Source organism: Peromyscus leucopus, chromosome 3 (assembly GCF_004664715.2).
Source record: "Peromyscus leucopus breed LL Stock chromosome 3, UCI_PerLeu_2.1, whole genome shotgun sequence".
Classification (NCBI taxonomy): Eukaryota; Metazoa; Chordata; class Mammalia; order Rodentia; family Cricetidae; genus Peromyscus; species Peromyscus leucopus.
The window spans coordinates 104,571,098-104,583,976 of record NC_051065.1 but is presented as its reverse complement, the minus strand read 5'-3'; the positions used below and the strand labels follow the sequence as shown (position 1 = coordinate 104,583,976).

The window sequence follows — 12,879 nt, the reverse complement described above, 5'->3', positions numbered from 1 at the left end:
TATGTTTAATATTGTAGCTGTTCTGTTCTCTGACTCCCAGATAACTTTATTGGGGTGCACAATATATCAACTACAACTCACATCAGTGTTTTTATCTTTCTTTACTGTACCAGGCTTTTTCTCTTGGGCTACCAACAAGCTCCAAATCATGACACGGAGACTTCTTATTAGTTATGAATGCTCAGCCTAGCTTAGGCTTGTTTCCGGCTAGCTCTTTTAACTTAAATTAACCTGTTTCTCTTTATCTACTTTTTTTTTTTTTAAAGATTTATTTATTTATTATGTATACAGAAGAGGGCGCCAGATCTCATTACAGGTGGTTGTGAGCCACCATGAGGGTGCTGGGAATTGAACTCAAGACCTCTGGAAGTGCAGTTGGTGTTCTTAACCTCTGAGCCATCTCTCCAGCCCCCTCTTTATCTACCTTTTGCCTCAGCGCTTTTTACTTTTCTTTCCTTCTGTATGTCTTACTTTCAGTACTTCTCATGTCTGCTGGTGGCTGCCTGGCGTCTTGCCCTGGGTGTTTCCCTTATTCTTTCTTCTCTCTTGAGCCTAGATCTCTCTTCCTGTTTATTCTGTCTGCTAGCCCCGCCTATCCTTTCTCTGCCTAGTTATTGGCCAGTCACCTCTTTATTAGACCAATCAGATGTCTTAGGCAGACAAGGTGAAGCAGGTGCAACACATCTTTACATAATTAAACACATATCCTTACATCTTAAATGAAGCATAACCAAATGTAACACATCTTTACACAGTTAGAATATTCCACAACACTTTTCTGCTTTCTTTTTGTTTAAACTCTCTTTCCTTCTTTCTATCCCTCTTCAAATTCAAGTATCCATCTCTGTTAGTGTCACCCAGGTGGAAATCTCAGCAAGTGCTCCAGCCTCTTGCTTGCCCCATGGCTCCAGAAACCCTTGGATTTAGTTGTGTATCATTCATAGAACCTGGCACAAGTGGGATTTCATCAGACCCTAGTTAAGAAGGAAGGAAACTGTTTAAGAAAACCAGACATAAGCTGTGTCAATAGTAGATACTGGGCTCTTTGGAAATGGCTGGGTGGGAGGATATTTAAGCCAGAGCAGTTTTCCTTTAGGAGAAGCAAAATCTGAGACTGCAGAAAGGCCTCCATAGGTCCTAAGAAGAGATCAGCAGGTGAAGGTTGGCTGAGGGACAGGCTTAAAGTCCTTTAGATAGACAATGGGGTCTGGTGGTGCTGAGTTCTTTCCTGCACTCTTCAGTTCTTTCTCTTCAGTGACCTCTTCTTGTGACCCCTTCAGGAGAGTGGGGGTAATGGCAATGGGCAAGGGTCTTGAGGAAGGTGGAATCCTGAAGTTAGCGTGAACAGCTTACACTACAGCGCAGGCGCAGTTGTTAGAGAAACTTAAGCTTTGAGTTCTCTAAATCTCCCTTACCTATTTCGGGGAAATGTCTCAGCTCAGTCTTGCCTTGTCTTCACAGCGTCCCAAGTTTAACCAGGCTCTGGTTACACTATCTAGCTAGACGCTAGTAACTTTGTTTTAGTTTTCTTGTGTTTATTTTTGTAGCTTCAGTAGTAGAAATTTCTTGTCCCCCAAGACTTGGCTGCCATTAGTTAATTTAAAAAATCCCTTAGAGCAGAAAATAATTTTTAAATGACACATTCATACCTTAAGCATAATATTTTCACTGAAAACACTTATATTCCTGTTCACTTAACAGAATCAGCGTCTAAGTGACAGAAGAGTGACCACATTCATAGTGTTCTACCCCCTCTTCCTCTTCTTCAGGTGCTTGCTGGGATCTGTCCTGCCTGTCTGGGGTGTCTTGGGTGTGTGAACAGATCTGTGTTTGGAATTTGGGGCATCTCCTCTTCATGGTCTGATTTTGCAACGTGTATATTTTCTGCTTCATTATGATCTCAGTCTTCCACAAATGGTCACTTACATTGTCTTGAGTTCCTTGGATGCAGTGCCATGTGGGTAGGGGGTGGGGGAGAAGGCAGGTCTTTTGTGATGTACCTAAGAGCCAAGAAGTATCCTGATAGGGCTTTCCATTCCTTACCTCTGTCACGGCCCTGTGAGCTGTATGTTGCTCCTCCCTGCCACTTTGACAGAAGAAAGTCTTGAAGCTAGCTAGCCTGGCTTCAGTAGCTTGTCACAGGTCACACAGCTAGTGAGTATGGGGAGTGTTTCAAAGCTAGCTCTGTGTAAAGCAGCCAACCTATGTTCTGTGGGTAGATCAAGAAGAGTAACAAAGCCTTTTGTCCAGTGTGTTGAGTTCTCAAACAAATATAATTATATGATAATTGTTGGGAACTTAATCTTTTTATTGTGGAAGGGCTAACATAACTTTCTGTTACATGAGAAAAGTCTCATTTTGTGTTATCACATTTCAACATATATAAAAATGTGTAAATATAAAAACTATATATAGTTAAATATAAAAGGTAAATATCTTATAGGAATCATTAATAAAGTTTTTGAGTTAGAATTTTAAAAACATGATAGACATAATTATAGCATCCAGTATTCTGGCCATTTTTTGTCACTTTCAAATTATATACATACTGCAGAGATACCTTCATATCCATGTTCATGCATCACTATTTACAATTACCCGAGTAAAGCAATCAGCCTAGGTGTCTGTCAACAGAGGACTAGATAAAGCAGGTGTGGCCTGTGTACACACAGTGGAGTTCTGTTCAGCCGTAATGAAATTATGTCATTTGCAGGGAAATGGACGCAACCAGATCATCAAATTTAGTCAGACTCAAAGATATATGATGTGTATTTTCTCTCATTTGGGGATCCTAGATATCATATGGATACATAAAATCATGTATGGATATATGAAACATGAAAGGAGAAATGAAATTATCTGGGAGAAAGAATAGCAACAGAAAAGGAAGAGTCGCTGGTAAATATGTCCAAGTACATGGCATACATGAATGAAAATGTCTTCATGAAACCTATCACTATGTATCTTAGTTAGCCTTGTCAACTTGATACAACTTAGAGTCATCTGAGAGGAGAAGCCCCAGTTGAGGAATTGTTTAGATTAGGTTGGTTGGTGAGCATATCTGTGAGGAATTGTCTTGATTTATTTTTGTTTTTAAAATTATGTAGATTCGTACTTGTGAATACAAGATATTAAATTCCCTTGGAATTAAAGTTACCTGCAGCTTTGAGTTGCCTGATGTAGGTGATGGGATTTTTGTAAATAGTGTAAATTGTAGAAATACAATTTCGGATAATTGTAAATAGTGATGCATGAACATGGATATGAAGGTATCTCTGCAGTATGTATATAATTTGAAAGTGACAAAAAAATAGCCAGAATACTGGATGCTATAATTATGTCTATCATGTTTTTAAAATTCTAACTCAAAAACTTTATTAATGATTCCCATAACTCTAGTCCTAGAACTCTGGTCCTCTGTAAGAGCAGTGCTTACTCTTGTTGGGTCATTCCCCTAACTTTGTCCTGATCATTGTAGGAGGGTCCAGCGCACTGTGGGCAGCACCATCCCTAGGCAGGTGGTCCTTCACTGTATAAGAAAGATAGCTAAGCATGAATCTGGGAACAAAAGTGAGCTAACAAGTAGCATTTCTCCATGGTGTCTGTTTCTATTATTGCTTGAGTTCCTGCTCTGATGTCCCTCAGTGAGGGATTATGGTCTGGAAGTGTAAGTCAGATAAACCTTTTCCCCCCAAGTTGCTTTTGGTTATTTTATCATAGCAACAGAAAGGAAACTGGAACACTATGCAAAATAAATGTACACAATTACAATTTTATAAAATAACAACAAATTACAGACATAAATTGCTAGATCCTAAATGACCCTCAGATACAAAGGCAAGAACCATGATCTTTCCCACATCCAGAATCTTGTGTTTATTCCATAGATAATGCAGAACACGCGTGATGCACATAGTACCTGGCTAGATGTTCTCATTGCAGTACCTTATTCAGCCCTCGAAGTAACTGTGTCAGGGATTCTGCTATCATCTTAATGAGAAAACTGAGGCACAAGGGTAAATGGGCACTGTGCAGTCATGGGAAGGAAATCCAGAATCCAGGAAAGACAGAGTTCAGTGTTGAAAAAAAAAAAAAAAGCCTGTCAACACAAGACACAGGCTTTTTTTTTTTTTTTCATTTAAATTTTGTATACTTTAAATATGACATCTTTTCACCTCCTGGCCTCCATATCTGAGACCAGCTCTGCCCCAATGCTGCTCTTACACACATACTTGAGTCCATTTCTTCCCCAAGCTGGGGAAAGTACCCTTATCACTGACCATGGCTGTCATCTCTACTTGTAGATTTTGAGTTAATGATTGAAGTTAGTTCAGCTTCTTAAACGTGCAGGTTAATATCTTCCATCCACTTTGGGAAGGTGTAGAACATTATTTTCTCATTCCCGATGCTCCCACTTTGTTCTTCTTGCTTCAGAAAGCACCATTGTACTTAAGCCACCCCACTTGCGGCACAGTTGGGCTTGTACAGCTGGCTTCTCTCCCTCCTTTTCCCCAGATGGAATGATCTTGGTTGTCAGCTCTTTATTCTGCATGCTCAGACCCACTGCGGACCTCCTCAAGTGGAGTTTTCATTTCAGTTCTTGCACTTCTCAACTCTGGAATTTTTCTTTTATGATGTCTAACTGTTGTGTTAACTTTCATGGGGTGATGTGAACAGACATCTGTTCACCCCAGATAGGAGCTGATGACAGAACAAAGTCCACCTTAGTAAATTGCTGGATTTATTAGGGCTATGGAACTACAAGAGCACGGACAGCTTGAAGAAGGTTGTATCACTGAAAGCTCACACCCTGCATGAGTGACACCTGGTGACAGCTGGGAGCCTGGACTCTCTGTGTGACATGCAGGCAGCTCTACTGCTTGGCGTCCCTCTCCCCAGAAGTCCTTAAAACTTACTTAACCAGGGAAGAAAGGGTCCTGCGAGCCTGATTGCAGGGACTTCCTCACCCTTCCCATTGTTTCCTTTCTAAATAATCCTAAGGAATCTGTCTACCCTTAGAACTTCCTGAGTCTTAATGAGCTTCACAGAGAGTAAGTGTTTCAGTTTGGAGAAAATTGCCACAGTATATCAACTGGTGTGTGTGTGTGTGTGTGTGTGTGTGTTTTGAGGTTTTTGAGACAGAGTCTCTGTAATCCTGGCCATCCTGATCCTGGAACTCTGGTGTGTGTGTGTGTGTGTGTGTGTGTGTGTGTGTGTGTGTGTGTGTGTGTGTGTGTGTGTGTGTTTTGAGGTTTTTGAGACAGAGTATGTAATCCTGGCCATCCTGATCCTGGAACTCTCTCCATAGATTAGGCTGGCATTGAACCTACAGAGAACTGAGGTATGTGTGTGTTGGTTTTTTTGAGACAGAGTCTTTATGTTGCTCTGACCATCCTGATCTTGGAGTTCTCTCCATAGATTAGGCTGGCCTCGAACCTATAGAGATCTGCACCAACTGTTTTACTTTCTCATTTGGTGGAATATTGTCATCTTTCCTTATAGTTGTTTAGACTTGGTTCATTTATTTGAACACACTGGGAAAAACGAAAACACTGATGTATATATAGTCTGGGAGGCTTCCTGTGGACGATTTCTGTTAATTCTTTCTCTTACATGTGGACTCTCCCTTTGCACATTGTGATGGGTAATTTGATTGTCAGCTGGATGGATTGATAAGTACTTAGAAGGTTAACATGATGCATCTGAGTATGTCTGGGATGGTGTCTGCAGAGATGATGAACTAAGGGCTAAGACCTCTCGGAATGTTGGCGGTACCACACCATAGGTGAGGGGCCTACATGGAATAAAGGAGAAGAAAAGCCAGACAGCATGGGCATTCTCTTTCTGCGTCCTGGCTGTCATGGTGAGTCATTCTGCTCCACCATGCCCTCCCCACTGTGAAAGACCTGAAACCCTAAGCCAGAATAAATCTTTTCTCTGGTGTTTGGCTCATGTATTATATCATAGCAAAAACATTCATGCCCCCTCCTCAAAAAAAAAAAAACCCAAAACACTGAACTATGTGCCTGTATAATGACTTTTTGATAGAACCTAGACATTTAGAATGATATAATAAGGTAGTTTTTGAAGTCACAGACACCATCACTATGCTCGTTATAGTTTGATGGCTTTTCTGAGCAGATTATGTGAAGTTGTATTCTTTGTCATGGGGACCCTGAGGTCTGCATTCAGTTAGCTTAGTGATGACTAAAGATAGGACAGGAGTTTCCCTAGATGCCTGGATGTAGGATGTTCCTTTCTGAGGGGCTTCTACATATATGTTGGCCAAGCTGTCCATGTTCTAGCAGGCAGTTGACAACTATGGATTAGCTTTTACTTTCTGTTTACATAGAACTTCAAAGTCAGAGGTGAGGGCCCAGGTTCTTCTAGGGTCTCTTGAGCATACAAGCCCTGTGCCTGGAGTGACCTCAGTTCTCAGGATATGTCAGAGCTTTTCCAAGCCAGCTGTGAGCGTCTGGTTCCTGAGCTTTTCCTGCTCAGCTCATTGTCTGAACTGTTACCTCTCACCTCATTGTGTTATTGATGACTTCTCTTTATTTTCAACAGATGCCCTCAGGGAAAGGGCTTTTGCAATGAGAAAATGAGCTGGTTATTGTTCTATCCTGGGTTCCTGTCTACCCTCATTATAAGAACTGAGTGGGCAGCCAGCAAAGGGAAGATGGGGGAGCTTCATTTTCATGCAGGAGTAACGCTTTAAACAGGAATGTAAAAATTCAGAGAAGAAGTAGAAACTCTGGGGCCCACAGCAGCAGCAGGATGCCAACTAAGAGGCTGTGGGTATCATAGCTCCATGCCCCCCCAGCAGACTTTGGGGTGCAACCTGGAAAAGTCATAGCGATATGGTGCCAGAACTTTCTGAGAGCTTTAAATCCCAAATCAAGAAAAGTTCCTTTAGGGCAGGTCTGCAGAAAGCAGATGACCAATAGCAACAGTAGGAGGGAAATGTTTCCTGTCTCTCTCTGGCATGTCTGCAAGGCAGGAGTCACAGGTCTCTGGACTAACAGGTCTTGGTGGCTGGAGACAGCTGCAGGAACAAATAACTTTCTGCTCCTGGATCATGGAGTCTTGCAGGCTGAGTCAGGAATGAGGCTCCATCTAGGACAGAAGCCTGGTACAGTGAGTCTTAACAGCATCTGTGTCTGGCAAGTCTTGAAGGCAGTCTTCCTTTTCCAAAGAACCCAGCATCCGGGAGCCTACCTACTGGCCAGAGCCAGCAACTGGGCTCTGCAGTCTTCATTCCATTCCTCTCTGATAGTCTGGTGAGTCTCGTTCTCCAGAACTGTTGGCTCAGATATCTATAGTGCCAGCTGGAGCCTGATTGGCTGAGCTTAAAGCGTGTACATGCAAAGATGGTGAAGAATGGGATCAGTCAGGAAACAGCTGTCAGACCTAGGAGGGGAAAGAGAAAGCATCCCCAACCTTAAGCGTGTTTACAGTTAGGTCACTTTCTCTATCTATTCTCCTTCCTCCATGTTGTAAGGGGAGTGGGAGTAGAGTGGGGAACTTTCCTTTGGCTTTTCATGTTTGTTCCTGATGCTTTGAGCTTGCTTTCAGCTGCATGCCAGGGCCTTGGTTTAGATTGCCATGAAGCCCCAGTCTCTGTCTCAAGCCATCCAGTCTGTCACTACCAGCTGTCAGACACATCCCACTATGTTACAGATCCATTCTTGCATGGGTTCTGCTTTATTCTGAACCCTTGCTGCCATAGCAGCCCCTGTGAAGTAGGCACATGGTTGTCATAAGGGTGGCAGCCCATGAGATTGATGCCAGGGCCGGGGTCCCTTCAATCAATTGTAGGAGTGTCAAACATAGCCCATCTCTGCCTCCTTGCCTTTAGGGTTTCTGGGACTCTCGCTACTCCTATTTAAAAGTCCCAAAGCAGGTCAAATACACATAGCCTTTTCTGATGGGATCTTCTAGCAAACTACCAGATAGGAAAATTGTGATATTTTTCTGGATCAAGTGCTTTGAGGGAACTAAAAATCCATTCTGCCCCATTCTCGCTCATGGTTGTGGTTTTCAAGGTCACTAGAGTTGGAGGGTAGGTAGAACAAAACAGGTTAAAAATATCTATTTTTAAACTTATTCTCAGAAACTCAATCATCAAGCCTTTGGTTAATTCCAGAGTTCTGAACAAGTTGGATCATTTCTGTTCATGCTTTTGTTGCTTCCATAAAGAGAACCTTTGCATATACTTGTTCACCATGACTGTTGATCTTTCAAGGTATGTTCAGTCTGAGGTTTATAGCCTATGGATTCCTCCAAAGCCAAGGCAAGTCTGTCCTTTGCCAGTATGCCTGTTGAGGTGTTATTTACAATAACACTGAAAGCTCATAAATGAGGAACTTCCAAGGCAAGCATATGAATATTGGATTTCATGCTGTTGTATAGCCAACAGTGATGAAGAGGAGACCAGGAGGGCATGCGTGAAGGAGTGGAAAGTCAAGTTCCACACTGTGGAAGTCTGTGTTTGAAGTTGGCTCTGAAGGTTATAGCTAGTGTCTTGGAGTAAGGTAATATGCTTCTCCGGTCTTCATTTCCTCATCTACAACATGACAGAGCCATGGTGGTGAGCTGGAGTGTAAACTGAAGCATTCATGTTTTAAGCTGTCATTGTGCTTGATGTCTCTGTTATTCAGTAGAAAACTTTGTGATATGATGATAATGATAGTAGGGTATGAGATAGCCCATACATATGAAATATCTGATGTAAGATACTGAAAATGTGGAAATAGGGTGTGTGGTGGTTTGAATGAGAATGGCCCTCTTGTTTGTTTGAATACTTGGTCCCCAGTGGGTGGAACTATTTTGGAAGGATTAGGAAGTGTGGTGTTGCTGAAGGAAGTGTGTCACTGGGGGCAGGCTTTGAGGTTTCAGAAGACTCTCACCCTTCCCAATCTCTTTCTCTCTGCCTCCTACTTGTGGATCCAGATGTGAGCTCCCAGCTGTTCCTGCTGCAGTGCCTTTGTCCTGCCCTCATGGATTGCAACCCTCTGAAATTGGAAGCCCCAAATTAAACTCCCTCTTCTCTAAGTTGCCTTTTTCATGGTGTTTTATTACAGCAACAGAACAGTAACTGAGCCAGGGGAAATTCCTTCGTGCAGAGCATGGAAAAGCTATGTTCAGAAGAGAAGATAGCACAGTGAGAGGACTGTAAACTGCTTCTATTTCCTCCTCCCCTGACAAGGTTACTGGTTTTGTTTCAATGAAGATGGCTTAAGTAAGAGGTTCTCCTCGAAGAGGCAGGGCTTCCTCGATGCAGCTTTAGGGGCTTTGGGGTCACAACTAGTCCTGAATTTCAGAGAACCAGATTGTGTGAGTATTTTTAAGGGCCTCTTGTATTCTAAGTCGTACCTAGATCCCTGCTGCTTCCTGGGGAGGCTCAAGAACTCCTAGATGAACCCCTTAGATTCTGATGTCCAAAGGTACAGCCTTTCTCTGTGGGGCCTCTACTTCACCTCCAGAGCATCAGTGGTACCTTCCCACACTCACCTGAAGGGTGAAAAAAGGCACATGGCAGGTGGGAAGAGGTGGGATCTGTGGTTGGTATGTAAAGTAAATAGAAAATTTCTTAATAAAAAAAAGTGAAAAAAAAAAAAAGAAATGTTCCACATACCAAAAAAAAAAAAAAAAAAAAAAAAGAAAAAAAGAAAGAAAAGAAAAAGAAAAGGCACATGGCATGCTCAGTGATATACCAGCAGCTCCACAGGTCTGTGCTGGGTTGTGCCAGCAACCTCTTTGACTGTTACAATGCTTGTTGTTCTGTTTCAGATTCCGGGGTGCACCGATTATTCCTGTAGCAGCCAAACCTGGGGGACCAGAGGCCCCTGAAACAGAAGCTCCACAGGGCATCTCAGAACTCATTGAGGTACTGTCAGCTGGAACCCACGGTGCCCTTTGCTCCAGCCCTGCTCAAGTAGCCCTCTGTGTCTCCCTCTGCCTGAGAGAGAGTGAGAGGCAATCCTAACAGAAGGTCTCCAAGTCGGTTTCATGGGTCTCCCACTCTCTCTGATGTCAGACCCCTCACCTCCCTCAGAAACTCCAACACAAAGACCCATGGAGCCCCTGGGCATTGGGCTGTGCAGAGCTCTTCCCACCCACTGTGTGTTCTGCTCTGTCTCTTCTCTTTCACACACTTCCATTCAGACAGAGCAGCACCCACCAAGGTTACCAGTCCCTCAAGCCTACCATTCTCCCTCTTTCTCCCTCATTCCTCAGTGGAGACTCAGCCGTGTACAGCATATCTGATCACAAGGTCCATTCCTGTCCTTCAGACCCTCCAGTCTGCAGCTGGAGCAGCACAGCCTCCATCCTGATGGCCTCCACTGGAGGAGTAGACATTTCATCTTGCAAAACTATGGGCTTAAGGTTCAGGCTCTCCCTCCAGGCTCGGGCAGAGGACAGAGACAGGGAGCCCAGTCATCCAGGTGGGCCAGTGCCCTTTCCTTCTCCCTGAGAAGAGAGCGCCGAGAGCACAGCAGAAGTACAGAGCACAGTAAGAGTGAGTGCTCAGCAGCTTGCCGAGGAATGGGGCTTCCATCCGGGTATCACCCTGGTGGTCCTGGGGAACACTGCTTTGACCACTGTCCTTGTTCTTCCCCTTGCCTGGCAGAGGGCAGCCAGGAGACAGGGATGCAGGCAAGGTGGTGGAGATGGAAATATGAAGGAAGAAGGCCGTGAGAAGGAAATGCAGTTACTTCACTGAGCTCAGTCACTGACATGGTGCAGGAGCTCTGTGTTTGACTGTGTGCTGGTGTTGACCTGCTACTGCTCTCTGCCTAGACTCAAGTGATTCATAGGTGTGTCACACACATCTGTAACTAGAGTTTTCCTGCCTTGCCCACAGTCAGGACAAATCTTTGTCACCTGCCAGTCCCACAGCCGCTCAGACCCAACCAAGTAAACACAGAGACTTAATTTGTTTACAAACTGTATGGCCATGGCAAGCTTCTTGCTAACTGTTCTTATAGCTTAAATTAATCCATTTCCATAAATCTGTACCTTGCCATGTGGCTCGTGGCTTACCGGCATCTTCACATGCTGCTTGTCATGGTGGCGGCTGGCAGTGACTTTCTCTGCCTTCCTGTTCTTTCTTTTCTCCTCTCTGTTAGTCCCGTCTATACTTCCTGCCTAGCCACTGGCCAATCAGTGTTTTATTTATTGACCAATCAGAGCAATTTAACTTACAGACCATCCCACAGCACACATCCTTAGAGGCTAAGGCTAGAAGATGGGAAGTTTGAGGCCAGCATACTTAGTGAGACCCTATCTCAAACAACAGAAGAATTGCTTGTATCAGACAATCCATTTTATGCAGTGAACAAAGTTACAGTACAGGGAATGTAATGGCACTGTCACAGAGATGCTGTGAGGCTAATTGAGTTACTAGGGATGATATGTTTACCACAACAGTGACATGATTTGGCATACTAGGCTCCATGCTTAAACTCTTAACATACTGGGGCTGCAACATTTTCAACAGCTGGAAGGCTGGGGAAGAGTAAGTTCAGAAAGTGAAATGACCTGCCCCAGTCACAGGGCAAGTTTGTGGGCACATCCCCTCCTGAGACACTTGATCTGTGGTCCTGAGCTCATGTACTGTCCTTGCCTGGGATGCAGGCTCCCAAGATTTCTCACCTGGCCCCAGGTGTCACACAGGCCTCATCTGCCATGTATCCTATTCCTCCTCATCAAGTACACATGATAGGCAAATATGGAATGTCAGCTTCTCCTAGAGAAGTTACTTCCTCTTGAGAGGCCTCTCCATCAGGGCTGAGTCTCCCCACCTAACACATCCCCACACCCCCACTGTATGAAATAAATTGATATGGGCAATTCTGCTCTTGGTGCCCCTTTCTGTTGGGGCAGGATCTCATTAAGTAGCTCAAGCAGGTCTGGAATTTTCTATCTTCCATCCTGAACCTTTGAGGGTATGTAACACAATGCCAGGACTTCCTACTCTATGTAAGGGAACAGAAGAAAGAACGTAGATCATTTACCTGCTTATCTTAGTGGGAACTCAGACTCAGAACAATGGTTAGTTTATTGGGGTCACCTGCCCCTGTATCCCCAGAGCTAAGTTCACATGTGACTGCCATGTCCCGGCCATGCCTATTTTTCACACTTAACAAATGTTTTCTGGGAGAGGCTCTTGTTACTCCACCAGTTCCAGAGAACACAAATCTGGGATCCTGAGACAATTCAAGAAAAATCCAGAAAAATGTGACTATGAAAGATGTTCTTTAAGGAATGAGCCTCTGTGCAAATCTCAGACCAAGTCTGTTCTGAGTCTCTCCATTATTTTTCCAAAGGAATTGTTATCTTGAGACAGTGCTTTCAGAACATTTACTCCTGACCTGAATGCTTGGACAACACTGCTACTCTCTCATAAAATCAGAAAGTAGAAAATACAAAGAAAAGTGTGGTTTCTGTGCTCTTTTTTTTTAAAAAAAATAGTGATTAGCTCTGGCAGCATCTCGAGCCCATAAATGACCTGAGAAGCAGTGGCCAGTTGGTACTGTTGCGTATGGAAAGTCAGCCATGAAGGAAAGGTGGATGCCCAGACCACAGAAGCTGCCGGGCTGAGTTAACTCCATTTGTTAGGGCTTGGCAGAGGGCAGAAAGACTCCATAGCACATGCACAGACCTTGGCCTTGGACCTCAGGCCTAGGCTGCTGCCCCTGGAAGCCAGTCTCCTACCCTCTCACCTCAGTTTCCCTCCATTTGTCCTTCATTCACACACCTTTCCCTCAGGCAAGGTACCTGCTACTGGAGATCTCTCTAAGTCCTCCACAACCTTGTGGGGCGGGGATAGACACCAGATGGTAACACGGGGTGGTCTGTAGTGATAGGTGTGGA

General features: G+C 44.0%; 1 protein-coding gene across 2 annotated transcripts in view; it reads left to right on the top strand.

Moving 5' to 3' along the window:
- Eefsec (eukaryotic elongation factor, selenocysteine-tRNA specific) overlaps positions 1 to 12,879 on the top strand; it is a 214,039-nt gene that overhangs the window by 90,098 nt on the left and 111,062 nt on the right. For both annotated transcript variants that reach the window (XM_028854210.2, XM_037203905.1), the window contains exon 3: positions 9,793 to 9,889. In XM_028854210.2, coding sequence (XP_028710043.1) covers positions 9,793 to 9,889 — 97 coding nt within the window. The remainder of the gene's footprint in view (positions 1 to 9,792; positions 9,890 to 12,879) is intronic.